This window comes from Chroicocephalus ridibundus, chromosome 9, assembly GCF_963924245.1.
Source record: "Chroicocephalus ridibundus chromosome 9, bChrRid1.1, whole genome shotgun sequence".
Taxonomy (NCBI): Eukaryota; Metazoa; Chordata; class Aves; order Charadriiformes; family Laridae; genus Chroicocephalus; species Chroicocephalus ridibundus.
In genome coordinates, this window is record NC_086292.1 from 3,261,127 (window position 1) to 3,282,019 (window position 20,893).

The 20,893-nt window shown below is 45.5% G+C and overlaps 1 protein-coding gene across 1 annotated transcript in view; it reads right to left on the reverse strand.

Annotated features, from left to right (window-relative positions):
• Positions 1 to 1,311: 1,311 nt before the first annotated feature.
• Positions 1,312 to 20,893, reverse strand: part of SH3BGRL (SH3 domain binding glutamate rich protein like) — a 39,269-nt gene continuing 19,687 nt past the window's right edge. Inside the window, exons 2-4 of the mRNA XM_063345812.1 lie at positions 13,012 to 13,197; positions 8,341 to 8,421; positions 1,312 to 4,161 (exon numbers count right to left, since the gene is read on the reverse strand). Coding sequence (XP_063201882.1) covers positions 4,129 to 4,161; positions 8,341 to 8,421; positions 13,012 to 13,197 — 300 coding nt within the window. The 3' untranslated portion in view covers positions 1,312 to 4,128. The remainder of the gene's footprint in view (positions 4,162 to 8,340; positions 8,422 to 13,011; positions 13,198 to 20,893) is intronic.

Genomic DNA, 20,893 nt, shown 5'->3' on the forward strand with positions numbered 1-20,893 from the left:
GTCTCTCCAAGGAGCGCTCAGCGGGCACCTGGCGCCACTGTGCACACCTCAGATTGGTGTTGCAAGACATTTCTGGTTATTTGAAATAGGGGCAACGCCAGCTGAACGACATCAGACTTCACAGAATTCACCACCACATACAGGCTAAGAATATTAAACGAGAAATGAATAAAATCCCACATTAATTGGTAGAAAATTTATTATTACAGCGCACACGGTTGTAAGCCAGAACAGCAAGTTAGGTAAACGTTATAAGCACACATGCAGTTTGTTTTTTCAAAAGATTTTTGAAAACAATTTGTATTGAGCTTTTACTTTAATAACAATTCGGGCTTTTAAGACTTTTTATAAACAGACAAAACCGGAGATTTTTCTGGGTTATAGAAGTGAAGTGTACGCACAGGGAAAGTAAATGGGATTCATTGTAATTTAGAAATGGCATCAGCAGCCCTTTTATCTTACGTTGTGGACCATTTTTTAAGACACTAAAAAGAGCAAGTAAGTGAGAGACAAGGAATAATCACCATGAAAAGCCGTCAGCGTAACTGACTGGTTTTAGTTGTGCTTTCGTTGTTGAGACAGAAAAAGGTTGATCTATAAATGGCAAGCAAGCAGCCCCCTCGCAAACCACTCCTGAAAGAACTCGGTTACTGGTTTCCTTCACAGCACGTGAACCGCAGCCTGGGATTTGGGCAACTCCTGGCGCAGTTTCGGGGCTGAGGATGCATCTTCTGCAGCTCTACAGAAGATCTTCGAGGCAGCGCCAAACTTCAGCGCGTAAAGCTTAAAAGAATGTACCAAGCACACAGAGAAGGCAAAAGTGAATAGTTTTAGTTTAAAAATTTATCCTACACCGCCCTCTGGCAACACAAATATTAAATTACATAGTTCCCCTGCTGTGAGCAGCATAAAGCTAATTAATTACACATTGCGAAAAAAGCAACGGAGACTGTTTGGCAAGCGCTGCAGGCACGGGGGGAAGCTGATATGCCCCGTCCGCTTTCCATTTGTGGCTGCCTTGGGGAAGGAGTGGGAAAGCAGGTTAATTAGGAAGTGTACTCATTCAGTGCTCTCCTAAACACCCCCCCCAAAACCTCCCCAGACTGTTTTGTGTAGGTGTATCCTAAGTAATTCAAACCCATTAATTGCAACAGGTGAGAGACCCAACCCAACAGACTTAACGGGCAGCAGTGGTTTGCTTTGTTGTACAGATTCCGTACTTTTAAAATAAAGCAGTGTTTTCATTTGGAAACCACTTCTTGCAATTTATGGGACCATTTCAAACGGTGAAAAAAAAACCATGCAAAGAAGTCAGTCATGTGAGAAAGCATTCTAAACCAGCTTTATTGGAATGGTACAGGAATGGTTAATATACAGGTTAAATCCTCAACGCCTGCCTTCTACATAGGGAAAAAATAATACAGAAACGAACAAATTCAGTTCTTGTGCCCATCATTGACCTACCACAGGTATGGGAAACAGAAAAATAGCACACAGGCGACACATTCCTAGCACTCCTAAATTCATGCAAGATATCTGCACCAAAATGAATGCAAGTTTTCCACACAGTCGCACAAGAGAGAGAGGTTTTGGGTATGTTTCAGTTTGTGTTGGTGCTTTGTTCCCCGGACAAAGAAATAACTCAGTAATTCTCAACAGAGCTCGCTTAGGAATGCTGATACAGTTTGAACGCTACCATATGGCAAGGGCGGGGGACAAGACGAGGGAAGTGACTTTGCTTTCTTAAACTTGGCCAATTTTTTTGACCATCAGAAACGGAGATTGACCTCGTTCCAGAATGTTTTGGGTCGCTGAACTGACAGAATTTGGCAGCGACTTTCAATTACAGCTTCTCCAAAATAATGACTGTAATTTACGAAACTTACACCATACTTTCCTTACGCAGGAAACGGCGCAAACTGGCACAAATGTAGTGACTTGTGTGTCAAATTCCACTTTCTTCACAAGACTGCACTTGGTATTCTTATATAGTTTCTCAAAAACTTCACCACTAGGCACAAAGATTATGCCAATATTAAGAAAGAAAAATCACCTCGGTTCAGAAAGAGAAAATCATAGTGAACAACGAAAGTCGGACACTGGATTTAAAACGTAACCTAACTTCCATCCCCAAAAGATCTTAAAAATAAATTTCAGCAAAGTTCAGTAATTACTGGTAAAGCTTGTTAATGAAAAAGCACAATTGCGTGTGTTAATGTTGAAGGTAAGGCGACATTGGTCGATCCCTGTGCCTTCTGATACTGCGCTTGCTCGTGTAAGGACAAGCTTCAAACTGACTCCCAGGCTCCCAAATCAGAAAAAAAAAAAAATATGAATTAAATGTCATTTTAACTAACTTGGCTCCATGCTGGATCCTGCTCGCTTGGTGGAAGCTTCCTCACGAGCTCCCTCCCAGCGCAGCAGGTACCCCCCGCATTTCTCTTTTAACTAATGTTGAGAAAACCGCTGGCTGCAGTGGGCGGAACACAAGCCCCCAAGCAAAGCTGGCGAGGGAAGTATTTAATTGCCGCCCTTTAGAACATCTTTGTAAACCTAAGTTTTGACTTTTATCCTGTTCCTAATTTCAGACTTGGAAACTATGAACTGTAATCCGTTTCAGAAAGTATTTTAAAAGCACCGCACATGTTTTACAGCATCAGCATAAAATAACCGCGTGGCGATGGTGAGCTGCAGCCTTTTGCGGATCTGCAGCACCGGCTTCTCTGTCTCCATAAAGCAAAGAAAATCAACATGTGCCTGTGCAGAGCTGTTAGAATGATCCTCTCACTACAGCAAGGACTAATTATCTTTCTTACTGTCTTTTTTTTTTTGCTTTTGGGGAATAAGTACATTACGTGGTGCAAAATGCATTTTAAATTACCCACACACTTTTTAAACCTGTTTCTTATCCTTCAGGGCACTTGTAATTATTTGTGGTTTTGCAGAATAAGGCCAAGAAATGCAGACCTTCTCGTGAGCGCTGGGAGAACAGACGGGTTAATATTGCACGTGGTAAATTCACTAATACAAGACACTTTAATAGGTTTGCAATTCCTGTAATAGCGTCATGATATGGCAAAAACAATGGAAAAAAAAGTCTTTTAACCTTAAAAAAAAGCCTTGCGAAAAAAGTCTTCCTTAATTACAATAGTTCTTGCTATTCCAACATTTATTTCCTCATTTGAAAAAATACTATATGAATCTAATGACTACTCGAACATGCAGTAAGATGCCTAATGCTATAAGCAGTGTGAACCGGCATTTTTGTAGAGAAATACATTAAAGGCTTTCACCCTTACACAGGTAAGGAAATGCCATTTCTGGCCGTTTTGGCTTATTTGCAACATTGCCTGGGAATTAGCGCATACTTCACCGAGCTGCAGCGACTCTTGCACGCAGGGATGGAATCGACTCACGCTTAGGCAGCTGCGGGATGAACTTGCCAATGGAAAGGCTGTCCATTGCCCAAATCCCTTTTTTCTTTGTCAAAAGAGCCCACGCGGATCACTTAAATGAGAAATACATGGCATTATTTTTTTTTTCCATCATCTGTACAGTGTGTTACAATACAAATCTTAAATATTCATTCTACAAAAGAACAAACACAACTTTCAAAAGTGACTACAATGCCTATACTACACAATACCACCTACAATTTCATCTGAAACCAGAAAAGACACTGAAAAATTACTGTGGAATTCAGTAACGTTTTTGAGGCAACTCAGGCACTAAAGTTAGTATCTGACAAGGTTTTAGATGCTGTTTTCCATATTTTAAATAGTTGGATCTCTAGGTATAACCCCATCTGTATTATTAGTACTAAAATAGTTTCTTTAAGTTTACACAAAATGGGCGAATTGCCAAGACAGTTTAAACTACGTGAAAATCATTCCTGTCTAATTGCTTCAGTTTCCTATGGTTCCAACTTGGTAATAAAACACTCCGTGCTCTCTACCGTCACGTTCGCGTTTTCATCTTGTCTTCAGATTTGTATTATGTACGGTGAATGCTGCAAGCACCAATCAAACGTTAGAAATCACATCTACATTTCTTGAAGCAGAGACAATTGTACTATTTTATAAAAAGCTGTGGAAATTCCCTTTACAGAACATTTAAGGCAGTTGAAATTCACGCTTGCTGCTTTGCCAGTGCTTCAGCTTCCTGAAAAAGCAGAACAGAATTACACATATTAGTATTTTATGAAAGGTGCTGACGTACACAGACCTGTGTTAGGCACCAACGTGCGACAGAACAAGAATTGCAGCAATACGTGGTAAAGAACTGAGCAGCACCGAACCCAACTCAAGGCAAGTCACCGCTGCCTGCTATGGCATTATAAAACGAGTCCCATACGGTGCTGGCTTTAACCCCCATTCTGAGCTAGCTCAAGTAGGACCTGCAGGAGTATTCCAACCTCTGCCCACGGCCAGTTTTGACCATAGAAGTTTAAAACAAAAAAAGATGAGATATAACGAGTTACCCCTCATTTCATGTTAGGACGGAAGAATTATTTAGAGATCAAAGATTTGAAGAACTACGGTTAAATGGAAAAGGAATTCTGAATTAGTGAAAGTCTCCATATCAAAATAATAAAAAAAAAAGAGGTCACAGCAGCGACTCGATTTCCTTTCTGAACTAAACCCTACCGAACGACCAAAGGCCAGCATTTAGCTCTTCCCTTCTAGAAGGGTGCTCGGAGCAGCCTGCAAGTCCTCAGTCGGAGCTCGGGGCTGCTCCAGCATTCGACCCATACGTGGCTCCGTCCCAGGGCTGGCAGCGGGTCAGTCCTGGCACTGGTGCTGCTGAGTAATCCCAGCTCCCTGCTGGGGGGAAGCCAGCGGGAACGTCCTCCTCGGGAACCGCTCCTGCCTACCACCATCTCTCCAAGCCTGGGGCTGCCAACCCACAGCTCTTCAAGGGACCTGGACAGACCTGGTGCCCTCTGGCTACATGAAAACATTCCTATGGAGGAACAGTTCAGCAGACATACCAGTTACCCTCTAATTCTCAGTACGTTTCAGAAGGAACATTAAAAAACAATCGCCTGCATTTTTCAGTCTTTGTAAGGTGGTCACAAATGGGAACAGAATGACAGCAGAAGAAATGCAACAGGAATTTTTCTCTGAAGATGGTTTCTACAAGTGTACTTTTGGTTGAAGGTTAATTTAATTACCTGTTAGCGGCAACATGGCCTACAAAAAGATGAACAGTCACAGTGCTCTTGCTGCGGCACTTCAGGGTGGTCAGCATGGTTTAGTTTGAAGGAAAAAGTCTGACATCTGCTAAATGCAACTTTTATGTAATGGAGTTGTTTGCTTTGGTGACTGTGTAGAAATACTGACGATAACAGACTCAACAACATCATTGTTAACATGAGCCAGTATGCTAAACGAATGAAAAACAAGACGAGGAAGGACTAAGAAGGGAATTTCTGAGAAGCCTGTAAGACTTGTATAAGAGAGGGGACACGGTGGGTGACCCCGGCCTGCAGGGCAGGAAGTACCACGCATATCTCCATTATCTTAGACGTGGTGGATCACTCTGGTTTTCCTGGCTGTCTGCCCGAGCGTGTCACGTTGTGCTGCCTTTTAACTCAGGGGCGTGGGAACAGCCTTGCTGGGACGCTGGCTCAGGTCTTGCCGCGCTGCCGGGCTGCGCTCCGCTCCTCTGGCCGCACGGCGCAGGGTCACAGAGCAGAGCCGGGACGTCACCGTGCGCCCACGCGGCTTGTGAGAGGGCATCCTATCAGTTCATGGCAGAAAAGGCAGGTGAAAAATGAAGGAAAGATTAAAAAGGACTACAATGCTTGGAAAAAAAAAAGGATGTTTGATATTCTCTAAAAGACAAGTGGTTCTTTGAATGGTAAGAAAGAGGAGACGGTTCCCTTGGCTTTGTAACAACTCCATTAACCAGTCACGGCCACTACAGAAGTGACATCTAGCTTTTTGGGGGTTTTTGCCAAAAAATGCAGGACAAAGTACTTATCTTCAAAACAGGCAGTGGTAAGCTGGAGAGGCACTTCCCTCATCTCCAGGAAAGGGGGTACAAATGACTCAGAGAACATGCTGATCTATTTGTCTTGAAGGTCAAACTCCATTTCCTTTGGCGTGGTCCTGCAAGTTACCTGGGAAAGGCTCAGCTTTTCAGATTTGACGCTATCCCTCTTCCATACTGTTCCTTATTTCCCCCTCGAGACCTCTCACTGAGCATGTTGTCAGTCCTTAATTAACCACAGCCTGTAACTCGCAAAATTTGCTCCCTTTAAAACCCACCCCTATTGCCTGAAGTAGGGCTATTTAAGATAAATTGAACGCCGACCTTTCCCAGGGTTTGTAGGTCCAATTGCACTCTCAGTGCCCAAAGCACAAATCAAACCACCAGGGCTCAGTAAAGAGTTACTTCCATTTCCCACGCTCACTTCTAAGCCCTTCTTCTTTAGCATTAATATTGGACTTTTGTGTTTGGAGTCAACTAACTTCCAAATCTCACATGATGACGTTTAATGGGGGTTTGCTGTCAAGGTCCTCTCTTGCAATCACACACAGGGTGATCACAGACTCCTTCCATTTTATGTAGCGACATAAAAAGCTGCAATGTCATTAACTACGGCGTTATATCCAAGCTGCATGCAGCTATGCTGTAAATGCCAATTTCAGCATCTACAAATCAGTTTCTTCTCTTCAGCAGCGGGCAATCAGCTTGATTTGACATCATGTAATTGTGGGACAGATACCAAAAGTCAGACCAACAGCAGAATACACTGGGTACAAGGTCACTTACGCAAAGGTTATCTTCCTCAACTTAAATGCACCTCTCCGAGCTGGGGCAAGCAAGCAGTATGAAAATTCAGCAGAGTACAACTGCATTATATTTCTCCTTTTTAAAACCCACCTTTTCCTTAGGTGAGGACAGAATCAGAGCATCCCTCAGAACAGAATCAGAGCAACTAGCAGCCACGCAGACTGCTTCTGCAATCTGGCAGGTTAACTGAGCTGCGATGTTCATAAACATTACAGAGACAGATGACCTGATTCATTATGGCAACAACTGCTCTCCGGTACCACTGCGCTTCCCAGATCTCAGCCGCGAGGGGAAATGCAGGAGCTTTCCTGCATCCTGTGGTCTCAGGGCTGCATTCTCGCTCCTTGGCTCCATCCTGCATACTCTTTTGTGCAGCGCTGGGCAGATGCTCCAAGAAACTTAAATAAGACTTACATGACTATCGCACTGCACGCAGCTGGCCTTCTGACGCCGGCAACTCACGATGCTGGGGCATATATCACAGGTTTCGCTCTCTGCAACTCACTGTACGAGGCAGAGTTTTTCCTCACTACACCATTCACATTAGCGGAGCTACTGCTAGAAATGAGTGTGGCTCCCAAAACTGCTTCAGTCTGACCCACAGCTTATAACGCTCACCACTGATGGATCATCATCCATCTTTAAAATTAGGTCTCTTAGTGATGTGCACAGCATGACCTTCAACTCTTACATGAAAAAAGTTGAAAGGAACCGGCGTGTTTATCCACTGGAACAAGAAAGCTGGAAGTGACCTGGAGGATCCTGCTGCTGTCAAGTGAAACGTATAAAGCAGGCTTGTCCTATCCTATCAAAATCAAAAGGAGAATTCCAGCCCATTGCATCCGCAAAGCAGCAACCCAGTTTGTAATTGGCAAAGGAAAACAAGGCTTCAGATAACAAGCTGAAGGAAAAAATTACTCTGAAGCAAGACCACATTATTTCAAAAACAGTGACTCTGGTTTCAAGGTATTTTCTAGGACAAAAATCTCATCAAAACTTCACATGAATTACGTTTTTTTACTGAACTGAAAGAATTCTTTGGTTTTGTGACAATTTTTTTCATCTAGATTTCTTGTGCGCTCTTCAGTGCAAATATTAACTATTCTTTCACTTGTTCCCAGCGTGTACAATTAAAAAAAAAATCCAATGGTAAGAGACAATTAGTACTAGTGAAGAACTTGACCCTGCTCTTCTTTTCAAAGCAACAAAAGCTGTTCCATTAACTTAAAAAAGAGCAGGGTGGCTCCGCAGTGAGGATACCAAAAGAGCATCTGTATCAAATACTGAGTTTTTCTGGTAGAATGAGGGGGAGGAAGATGCCTCCAGGGAACACAGCACCCTCCAAAGAAACCAGCACATGGCATTGGCCTGTTGCTGTGATGTTGAAGCCTGGAAGTTAGTCTCCAGAGCTTGAGTATCAGACCAGCAGGTCAATTGATTGGGGCAACCACAGAACACATAAAATATCCTACTATGAGCAGACAAGAACAAGGTGTAAAATACAGGTTGTGGTTTACTGTGAGAAATGCGCACACCTACCTTTGAACCAGGTGGCGCAGTCAAGCCTAAAAAGGCATATACCGCGTTGTTCTCTCGCGCTTCAAAGAAAGCTTCGTAGTCCTTCAAGGAAACAAAAGAAGTATGAATCGTCAGAAACAGTCACTCAACTTGGTGCATTACCCAACCCACACAGAGCAAACCGCTTCCTGTGTCCGAATGCAAAATTCAGAGTGTCACCCGACATATTTATCATTAGCATTAATACCATATAAACTGTATGGTCTGAAAAGTGAGAAGTTGGGAATTTCACTATCTGTAGCAAAAAGACGCTGCTGTGAGGTGCTTCCGCCTCTCCCAGAGGGACAGCCTCCATCACAAGGCAGTCGTCACTGGTCTGGCATGGATGTCCCTCCTGCAGGAGTGGGCTGAGCCCGCACCTTGTCATCAGGAACACTGATGTCCACAGGTGCCACTGCCAATTATTGGTTAGTAATAGCAACTGTGCAACCATGGACATGTAACTCTTAAACCTGTTAAAAGTTAAATTTAAACCTGTAAACTGAGAGTACATCCTTTCCCATCATGTTTCCCATTAATGATTAGTCTATGCAAATGAAGGAAATCAGGTAGGACTATTCATTGTACTCATTGCACTACACTTGCTCTAAATATGCACACAGCCACCTCCCAAGAAAAGTACGGGAAAACCAATGAAACAATAAAAGAAATAACCATGCTTCCTTTTCTGTTTGGTTTTTTTTTTTTTTTACATTTGAGGCAGAAGGTAGTGCTGTATGGAGTACAAACACCACAGCTCCGTTGTCTGCTAAGTTAGGAAAGAGCAAGCAAAAAGCCCACAGTGTGGCTCAGCAACAGCAGTTGCCAAACACTGACCAAAGGCACCCAGAAGGTTTGTGCAAGTCCACCATCGTCCGAGTTACCACATCCTTCCCTCACTCCCATTTCCAAACTCAGCACATATCTGTCCTATGACTTTCCTTCTCTCCCTTTTTAACTGAAGCAACAGCACCAGCTTTCTCCAGCTTTACTGGGGAATGTTTTGATGCAGGAGTCCTGGCTGAGAGACCCAAGGCAAGGCAGCAGCTCAGAGCAGGCTCTGTCTCGGGCTGAAGTCAGGGAGAGAGCTGCCATTAAGGGCACGCTGCTTCGCATGCTTGTCTGCCTGGTAGCCAAAAGCCTAAGAAATAGCAAATGCTGTTTGAAAATAGCAGCATGTTCAGAGCAGGGGAAGCTCGAAGAAAAGGCTGTGGCAGCTGGAACAGAAGAAAGTACAGGGAACAGAGGATTCAAACTGCCTAGAGATCAGGGATGTCACATTATTGTTCGATTTGTACACGCAGCATTCGGGTGCTAGTTTGATAAAAATGTGTATGATTATGTTAAATCCTCCCTGAAGCCCTTCTGTTGACAGTACTGGGGCTGCTTGATAACAAAGGGGTTATTTATCTTGCTAGTGCATAGTCCGGCTGTCTGCTTTGTAGCATCTACCAGGAAAGGAATGCCTGTGACTAAGGAGCAGGGTTCATGCCAACTTGCACGGCATCTACAGTTACAGCCTTTCTGCTGTGCACAGGCCAATAAAAGTCAATTTGCTCATTACTCTGCCAGTTATGCTGCATCAGATGAAACAAACAGGGAAGTTCATGCCTGAGATGGATCAGATAAAGACATAAAGAGGTTCAAGCATGTGGGCACGGAATTAACTTTTACCTTCCTGAAGGCTAAACTGTAGTAACTTGAATCCAGCTACACAAATTGACGGAACTTCAGAAGTTCAAAGTGACATCAACCAAAAATTTGGGGATGAAATAAACCCACAGCAAGAACTGGCCTGAAGCATCTATATCCCTCTCCCCAAAATTACTGTACACAGATCTAGGTGCATAGAGCTTTTTCTCTTCCTGTCCCACACCACAGCGCAGCAAAGCCCTGTGCTGCTGCACAGCTGCAGCAATGCAGCAGAAGTTTGGCAACATTTCACTGATAAAGGACAACCGCGCAGTGACCTGGCTGCATCCCTCAAGCTCTGGTACACCACTGGAGAAAGGTGATACTGTTGCAGCTGGAATTCCTACTGGTACGGAAGATAGAGCTCAGAGGGTTGTGATTAGGGGCACAGAGTCTAGTTGGAGACCAGTGACGAGTGGTGTTCCCCAGGGGTCAGTACTGGGTCCAGTCCTGTTCAACATATTCATCAATGACCTGGATGAGGGGATAGAGTGCACCCTCAGCAAGTTTGCTGATGACACCAAGCTGGGTGGGGTGGCTGACACACCGGAAGGCTGTGCCGCCATACAGAGAGACCTGGACAGGTTGGAGATCTGGGCAGAGAGAAACCTTATGAAGTTCAACAAGGGCAAGTGTAGGGTGCTGCACCTGGGGAGGAACAACCCCATGCACCAGTACAGGTTGGGTGCTAACCTGCTGGAGAGCAGCTCTGTGGAAAGAGACCTGGGAGTCCTGGGGGACAACAGGATGACCATGAGTCAGCAATGTGCCCTTGTGGCCAAGAAGGTCAATGGCATCCTGGGGTGCATCAAGAAGAGCGTGGCCAGCAGGTCAAGGGAGGTCATCCTCCCCCTCTACTCTGCCTTGGTGAGACCGCACCTGGAGTACTGTGTCCAGTTCTGGGCTCCCCGGTTCAAGAGGGACGGGGAACTGCTGGAAAGGGTGCAGCGGAGGGCTACAAAGATGATTAGGGGACTGGAACACCTCTCTTATGAGGAAAGGCTGAGGGATTTGGGTCTCTTCAGTCTGGAAAAAAGACGTCTGAGGGGTGACCTTATCAACGCTTATAAATACTTAAAGGGTGGGTGTCAGGACGATGGGGCGAGGCTCTTTTCAGTGGTGCCCGGGGACAGGACAAGAGGCAATGGGCACAAACTTGAGCATAGGAAATTCCACCTAAACATGAGGAGGAACTTCTTTACCCTGAGGGTGGCAGAGCACTGGAACAGGCTGCCCAGAGAGGTGGTGGAGTCTCCAACTCTGGAGACATTCAAAACCCACCTGGACGTGTTCCTGTGTAACCTGCTCTAGGTGACCCTGCTCTGGCAGGGGGGTTGGACTAGATGATCTCCAGAGGTCCTTCCAACCCTATGATTCTATGATTCTATGATTCTATGATTTGCCTCTTTTTTCGTTTGTTTGGATTTAAAGAGAGGTAACTGAACACAGATTTTCAACTCTTTCTGACTTGCCCCTTCTCAGCTTTCAGCTGCACACAACTATTGATCATTACGTCACTCCAAAACAACCTTTTTCCGTGTCACAACCAGTCAGTAAAATTTTTGAGAGCCAAGTGGTACATTATCTCGCTGTGGATATTGTTTCAAGTTCTGCTTTTATTACAAGCAAGAAAAAAAAATCCTGGCACATTGAGAATAATTTCTGCCGGTAGCCACAGAATCGCCTCACAAAGGTCCAGAACTGGCAGGTTCTGAGTTATAGACTTTGCAGGCCAGAACCAGGCTGCAAAACGACTTAGAAACCAACACACAGCACCAGGGGAATGCACACTGTGAGCTCTTTTCAGAAGATATTAAGTTTTAAAAATAAAATTAAAAGTTAATCTAATAATCATTCAAGCATGGCCTGCTGAGTAGAAGTGCTGCAGGGCAACTTACTTTTGATCAAGCATTAAAATAATTACAAGTAGGAATTGTATTTGCAACATGAGTTTTAATCTGTTCAAGGCATTGGAGTAAGTGGACCGCAACAGCCTTCATTTTGCAAGCGGTACAGAAAAAACGATCCCAAGAAGGATCAGAAAACTGCTACATGGTCATGGCAGACATCACTGCATATGGGCACTTCTTTTAGAAGATTAACAGACTACGGAGTGATCTGGGATCCACACGTATCAGCAAACCCCACGTAGACAGAACAGCGCTCTGAATTTGCTGCAGAACATAAGGCTGGTGCAACAGTGCCAGATTTCTGTGAAGTGTTAGTTCACAATCATTGTGAACATGAGAATTAAAAAACCCTGTAAACTTTCAGAGCCGTAAGAGGGAAAAAAAACATAGGGGGAAAAAAAATATATACACACTTAAAGGTGGTGGTAGGGTCATTCCAGTAAGTAGCACAATGATCTGAGAATCAGGAAGTCCAAATTCTAATCTGTCCTCTGTGGCGGAACTGAAATATTCAAGAATCTTATCAACACTTATAAATACTTCAAGGGTGGGTGTCAGGAGGATGGGGCCAGGCTCTTTTCAGTGGTGCCCAGTGACAGGACAAGAGGTAACGGGCACAAACTTGACCATAGGAAGTTCCACCTAAACATGAGGAGGAACTTCTTTCCTTTGAGGGTGGCAGAGCCCTGGCACAGGCTGCCCAGAGAGGTGGTGGAGTCTCCGTCTCTGGAGACATTCCAAACCCGCCTGGAGGTGTTCCTGTGCCACCTGCTCTGGGTGACCCTGCTCTGGCAGGGGGGTTGGACTAGATGATCTCCAGAGGGCCCTTCCAACCCTATGATTCTATGATTCTGTGATTCTAACCAATTATTATTAAAAGCCCAAGAGGAGGGGTAAATGTCCAACACCTTCGATGCCCTTCACAGTTGGCACACTTGAACGTACAGCTGGCCAAGTCCTTTCTTGCTGATCACAACAGCAAAGCATAGACTATGGCAGCGAGTAAGAGGACTGGGACAAGCAGAGATGGAGACCTGGAGCCATTCCTTACCCCAAGGTACCGGCTGTCGTTGAAGAGCCGGGGCGGCAGGGGGTTCCCGCTTGCTGGCCGGCTGTCTTCAGGGACGTTCTCGCGCATCCATTTCCGATTCTCCTCATTGGCAGCGATATCCTTTTCCTCAAATTCAATTTTGTTGGCTTCCAAGAAACCTAACACATCTTGTTGCTGCTTTTTGATCTGTCACAAAAAGCGGGGGGGGGAGAAAAAGGAAACAAAATCAGTCAAACCATTTTTTCTGCTGCTGATTATGCAATTCTGGTTCAATGTAGAAACAAAGGGGTGTAAAACAGGTTGAAACTGGAAGCGGTAAGAAAATTCTTAGAATAAAAAAGTATCTTCTAAAGAGTCATATCTGAGCCTTGACTTGGCTCCTATGTAACTGAACAGGCTGAAGTCTAAAGACACTGCACCTATACACATGTGAGAGTTGTGAACCTTAAAGGTCTCCAACCAAAGGCAAAGGTGCGAGCACTCCTCTTGCAGAGGCTGTTGGCCAGGCCTCAGAATTAATTTGGGGGAATGTTGTTTTTTCAGGTGCAGAGAAGTTTGCTGGAGGGACATCTGAGGTACAACCTGCTTCCTTCATGCCCCTGGAAGCACAGGCTGAACACACCCTTCCCAGAGTCCAGGTTTTTGTCCTCCTCATGTAGGCTACATGCCTCGCTGTAAGGGACTTCCCAATAGAGATCTCATAAAGTCATCGTTAACAGTAAGATCCTAAAACAATTTTGGCTTGTGTTTCTTTGGACAGAAAAACCCCCTCTTCTGCTCTGCTCCAGGTTTCAGTGGCGGCAGGTACGGACTCTGGAGAGCCACGACCCCGCGTCCCCCGTCCCTGCTCATCTCAAGGAGAACTCTCGGAGGGCTGACTGCACAGGCTGGATGAGATCCCACACCTGCTGCAGCCCCTCCTCTGCACACTCACACAGCACCCAAGTGAAACGCAGGATCTGTGCGGCAAAGACTGTGCAGCTTTCTACAGGAAAGATGGTTTTTATTACTGTCATATATGAATTATTGACTTCCTGATACAGAGATCTTCTGCTTATGCTCTGTTCTTCCTCTGCATGACTTTACCACCATAAAGGAAATTATAACCATGCACATCCTGGCAAACAATAAAAAATGGGATTTAATGGCAAATTTGTTCTCTTCAAATTATTCCCTTCACTAAAAAAACAGTCCAAGGCCTGGCTTTAACCTAATTAGCTCAGTGCAACAAAAGCAGGGCTTCATACAGATGTTGCACTCCTTCTAATTCAGGTCAGCCCCCAGCTCTCCCGAGCAGCCTCTCCATATACGGCGAAGGGAAAACCGGCAGCTCCAGGCGAGCAGCGCCGGGGTCAGGGCACAGCCAGCCGGGAGCCAAATATGGTGCCTGCGCCCCGGCTCGCACAGCCCCGCAGCGGGACCAGGGGCTGGAGGGAGGGCGTGAGGTTTTAGTGCAGGAAAAGTGCAGCCCTGGAAGGGTGCAATTTGGGAGCACAGAACCCGGCGTCTCCCATGCCTCGGCAGCCTTTAAGCATCCAGCAACTTGTTCTTTAGCAGCTCCTTTGGAGCCATTGCCGCTGGCTGCGCGACGATGCACGATGGGGAACCAATCCAGGTTCAACAAGACCTTGGGTGGGGTGGTTTGTTTTTAAAAAAAACTGGATAAATAGATCTCCCTCTGCGTCAGGGACCAACCCTGCTCTCCTGACGGAGGGAAAATGTGCTCCCAGCTCTCCCAGCTTCAGCAGGGGAGTTGGCTGTGCAGGGCTGCAAGAGCCAACGTAATTCCTCCTAACGTGCCGGCAGAGGAGCCGGTAAACTCCATTCGCAAGTACCCTTGTACCCTTAAACAGAACAGCGCTGGGCATTAGCTAATTTTCATCATCGCTAAAAATAAATAAAAATGGACAAGTTAATACCACCCCAAGGAAACAATTCATGTTACAGGCTGCATAGAAAAACATTTCTCAGCGGACTCGAATCTACTGGCAAGAGATTTCTTCGCTTGCCTTTAATAACAGGGGTCGCGGCAGGAGGGAGCAGTCTGGGGAGGTTTTTCTCTCTCGTGTCATACAGCTCAGAGGAAAAAAAAATTACCACTTCCTTCAAGAACAATTCTGTAGGACTAAAATAAGGGAAAGGTCCTTGTAATTGTAAACTCCTTTGCCAGTGGTCAGTATCTAAGGCAACATAGTGACCTAGGAATAAATGGAAACTTTTTTCCACAAACTAGTTACATTTTAATTAACCATTTCCCACCATTTGTAAATTACAGATCTAGCTAGTTTTCGTTACTCCCAGGTCCTTAACTTGTCCAAAATTTGCTCCTTAGCAAGAACACACTTTGAGATGTCACAGAATTTTTAAGAAAAAAAAGAAAACTACGTTTTTTCCCAGTCTACTATTAAACTATACACTCTGCCATGTAAAAAAAGAGCTCCAAGTTTGCCAGTAATTAGCATTTTGATCCCCTGAGAACTCTCTTATGTTTTAAAATCATTTTAGCCATAGATACATCCTCACGTTCCCCACAGCATCTCAGCTGGGTCTCACAGTGCGACGCCTTCACAGGCAGAGCCCGGTCCTTCCCTACCCCGTCTGACAAGGCTGGACTATCTCAGCCATGAAGATGCTTCTTCAACATGAAGAAAATGCCTCTGGCTACCCTATGCTGCCATTACTTACTTCATATGATATGAACTTAAATACAGTGTTCCTCTTAGACATAAGTATGCAAAACATCTCTCTATGCTGCCGCATCGCCTGTTCTGCTCTATTTTTTGCTCATTCTCCCAGCTTCATGGAGCAAGGACAGTCTCTGGGGTTTTTTTTCAGCTACAGGTAGCACAATTGGATCCCAAGTTCATAACCACGGCTACGAAGGGCTATCTCAGCAGATAACCCTCTCTGCTTGCTTATGAAGAGCTAGCAAAGCTGGAAATGTGGTTTTTCTGCTAGAAAAGGCACAATGTGGAAAGCAAGCATGGCAGTTTGGTCTCTGTACCACCCTCAATCCATCTGTGGTCAAAGGAGGTAATACTCTAAAGAACTGTAAAGAAAAGCAAGGAGCTGGTGTTGATGCATGAGTAATATTAGTTTGAAACCCTAGTCTTCTGGCCAAATTAAAAAAAATTAGTTGGAAGATGGAGAGGCGATGTCTTCCTCCCAGCTCCTCACACAAGTCTTCCGACCATGGTGACAAGCAGTCACACAAGAGCATTAAATGCTCCAGAGAAATATGGCACCAACCGCTTGGCAGAACAGACACTGCGCTGCCAGTCTGCATTGTTTTATGGGATTTTATTTAGAAAACTTCTATTAATCTCAGGCGCCGGAATACCACAGGAAGCGCCTAAAATAGAGCAAGAGACGCCTGCTGCCACTTCAGGGTATTTTGTCTTACTCGAAAGGGCATATGCTCTCCTCAGGACAAGAGCCTGGAAGATGGTTCCTGCTGCCCATGTTTGGGAAGGAGCGAGGAGCCTTTCTTCAGGATGCGCCTGTCAACACACAGCACTCGCTTCCCAAAAAACCTCTCCCAGTTGCCTAACCGGGGATGGACACCGGCCAGCGCCTTTCCAGATACCGTACCTCGTCCTATGCAAACAACTGTCATGTCTAAAGCTATTTTGGCCTGGCAGCTGCAGCTAACCGCAGTTTGCAAACACAAAAATCCTTGTTTATACTGAGTGCTCCTGACACATTTTGCAGGGCAGAGAGCACCAGCGGAGAGCTGGGAACGCGCGTACAGTCAGTGCAGGAGCCGGGGAGCTGAGAGCAACGCCGCTGCGGCAGGGTCCTGAGGCTGGGGGACCAGCACTGGAGAGGCAGAAGGACTCCTGGATAGACACAGAAGCACAAGAATGACAGAGAAGTCACTGACAGGGACGGGTAGACAACTGCAAGGAAGGAAAGAGGCTGTAGGCCAGAGTGGATGGGATGGAGCAAAATGGATGGATAGAGATGGGGCAAAATCCCAGGGGTGGAGGTGGGATGGAGACAGAGGGACGGAAGGAGGTGGCGTGGCAGCAGCAGAAGTCAGTACTGCCGAGAGGAAGGGCCACATCCTGCTGGAGCCCACTGCTGCCCTGCTTGGGGGAACAAGAATGCCCTCGTGAAAGCCAGTTTTGCTCACAGATGCCTTTACCCTTCACCCCGGAAACACACACCTGGTTTCTCAGCCTGAACACACTGACTCATGCTTCTCGGGGCATTCTTGGGGGAAAAACATCTAAAATTACTCAGGTGAGTGGTAACATTATACTTTTTGCTGACGGCCCTAAGGTAATGTTGAAAGGAAACGTTTAGCCAAATGAATCTATTTTCACTTGCTTTTGGCTTTCAATGTCTGTTCCAGAGACAGAAATAGCTTTATGGCAAGTTACTGGCAGTTAGGCGAAGTCTCACCACCAAGCTGTAATCTGCATACAAAATCCGTATAAGCACCATTAGAGGCTGACGGTTCTAGCAGACTTTTTTTTTTTTTTAAGATATCCTTGTGTATCAAGATTTTCTTCCTTTCCAGTTACAAGTCAATCATGAAACAGTAAGCTTCCAACAGAGCACATGCACAGAATAACATTATGAAAATGAGTAGCTGAGAATTACGAACAAGTATTTCCCTCACTTGAATACACATTGGAAGTTAAATTTACTTTTCTAAGATCATAGAATCGTAGAATGGTTTGGGTTGGAAGGGACCTTAAAGACCATCCAGTGGCACCCCCTGCCCTGGGCAGGGACACCTCCCACCAGCCCAGGTTGCTCCAAGCCCCATCCAACCTGGCCTTGAACCCCTCCAGGGATGGGGCAGCCACAGCTTCTCTGGGCAACCTGGGCCAGGGGCTCACCATCCTCACAGCAAAAAGGGTCTAACTTGCATCAGTGAATGACATCAGGAATGGAAGAGAAACCACATCAAAGCTGCCAAGAGTCGAGGTGGATGACGTTCCCCAACAAATCGCAGTCCATCAAAAATGGAGCTTTAACCCCAAAGTGGGCAGAAAACTTCCCAGAAAATGCTGCAGCATTTGAGACTCAATATTTTTTTATCCTCCAAATCTTTACTCCTTGGGGGAAAAAAAAACAATCAACAAAAAGATAACAAACAGAAAGAAGGCAGGGACGATGCTGCAGGATCTCGGTCCAGCGAGCAGGCGATGCTCCATCTCCAGCTCCAGCCAGGACTGTAAACTGGCTGTCCGACAGCCAGCCTCTCCCAGCACTACCCCACTGCCAGGAAACAGTTTTTAAATGCTTTATTGAAATGAACCTCAAAGAATTTTCTATCTTATTTGGTATACACAGGCACACACAAACGAAATAGTCTAGTTTGCACTGCTGGCCAAAAGTCGGGTTTGGGTTTTGTTTAAGTCTTGTTATTTTTTCAGTTTATAAATAAACTCCTTGTTGGATAATAGACATGTTTTGGAAATCTATTTATGGACCACTGGAACCCAAAGTAAGTTTACAGTTTGAGTGCTGCTGTTTCGATCACACAACAAACCTCCCTGTGCCGATAACGCGGCTGCAGCTCTGCCATTCTGGCACTCGGCACTGGGCGTTCTCTGCCATTTCTGTGGGTCCTGACCTCCACGCAGGGAAAAACCCACAGATTTCCCCCCCCTGCCCCCGCCCCCAAGATGCAATTAAATGGCACATACATTGTTGTAAGGATTTAAAAGAATTTTAAAGATATTTCCTATAAACTTCCCAGCCAGGGTTATATGATCTCTTACAGCACCCAGCTCCTGCTGACCGTGTGGCCTGAGCTGCCTCTCCCAACCTTGCAGACAAGAGCCAGCACCAGGACAGAAGAGAAGCAACACCTGAAAACGGATATAGATCTTCACGCCTCTCAATTTAAAGACAAAACCAGCTTTAAAAGGTTTTTTTACCATTTCCAATTCCAGCCTTCTGGGTTCTAGATAAGGAAAAGCCACATCTTTAAAGCGGTTCCATTTTAAGCCACTGATGATTTTAAACACACTGTTTCATCATTATGGGGGCAATTCTTTAAATCACAGGGGGTACCTGCTTTGTGCAGAAAGCTGAAAAAGTTCAACTCCCCAGATGACGCTAACATTTGTAGCCAGACTTGTAACCATCAGTTCTTCAAATGGTTCAGTATCTTCTGAAGACTGATAAGCTCAAATTTAAACAGCCAACAGGAAAAGCGCAGCACAAGGAATCTTCAGCAAACTCCGGTGGCAGCCAGCAGCGCCGTCCTTTCAGAGCCGAGGTGAAAATAGTCAAAAAGTGGTTTTCTTTGGAGGGAGCGGGGCAGCAGCAGGAATGCTGTGCTGCTGCCAAGACAAATTAACTTGCTGCAGGACGTCTCACGGACCGAGCCACGCACCCTGCCCCAGCCCACTGCCACCATGCCCCTACAAGAAGGCAAACTGGGTGGCTAAAAACACCCGCCGGGCACCAGTCCTGCCCCTGGGGCTGGTGCTGGGGCAGTGCTACACAGCCCAAGAAGTCAGCCAGTGAGGCAAAGAGAAATAAAGCTAAATACGTCCATTAGAAGCAGTGTTTATTTCCTATGTTCTAGTGACTTTAGGACTTGGCCACCTCTGCTGCAGTGGCTGGCTAACACTATGGCTATTCACAGCCACTTTGTGGAATGAAAAAAAAAAAAAAGCCGGTGTTTTTTTGGGGTTTTGGTTTTGGTTTTGTTTTTTTACATTTGTCATCTATTTTCTAAAATGATAATGCCTTCCTCATGTGAGTTGCTAATGTAGAAGCTAATACTTGCAAATTAGCTGCAAAACGTTTATAATTTTGCCTCCCAGTACAACATAATTTGTAGGAGTTAAACAGCATGGCAGCTCAGCTATGCATTTAAATGTCGCAGATTCCTGCTGGCCCTCCTAATCTTGCTCTCCACCCCCAGGACACTACAGCAGGACCTCCTTCAGAGACACAACACCTCCGAGCAGGCTTGGTCCTGGCCTCCCTCAGAGCTTTCTCTGGTTTTACGGCAATATTCAAGGAGCCAGTTTTTTGTATAAAATGTTGTTTTGTGGTTTTTATTTGTATGAACAAGCCAGACTTCCCTCACCCCATATTAGCTTAAAATTCAGAGGTGCTGGTGGCCACCATCCACTGTAAATGGCGGTCAAAGGGTGGGAAACTTGTAGGCACCTACAGAAAGGACCTGCTTGATCAGAGCTTTGCAGGCTGTCTCTGAGGTGTCTCCCAGCGATTTGTGTCTCACTCTTGCTTCTCTCTGCCTGGTAGAACATCTACCTATTTTTAGGTCTGGGCAATTATCATTACAGAACTCAAACCACTTCGTTGTTCTGTCTATTTTAGGCTGCGCATTACACGTAGTAATATCATCATTCTCTCTCCCAATGCTTGGTTTCTGATCCGTAAGGAATGAGACCGAGGACAAATACAGCAAAACCACCGTGAACTTAGGTGACCTAAATCAAAAACAGGAGGCTGGAAAAGCTCATGCTCTACTTGTGCTGCTTTTTTTGCAGAAATTAGACAGCATCCAGATGGGTTCCATATGTACATACTCTCTCCCTCCAGGGCCTTTTGGGAAAGCCCATGGCATATCGACACATATCCTGCGTAGCTGCTACAGCAGCCCTCTCTTGATGTGGTTTGCTCCCAAAAGCTTGGACATGGTTCTTGCCACCAGGCGCCCACTGTCCCTGGGCTGCATCAGCACCACGTGCCAGCCCAGGACGCAGGGAAGGAGGGAATGGGCTCAAGAGCAGCAACCAGATTGCCATTTCTCATGTGTGGCTCCGGAAGACACTTTTTAAAGTGAAGAAGTCCTGGGGTGAGAGCATGCAAAACCACCACTCAGAGCAGGATTGGAGGGAAAAATCCAGGCTAGTGAAATCTTTTTCAACCTAACCTGGAG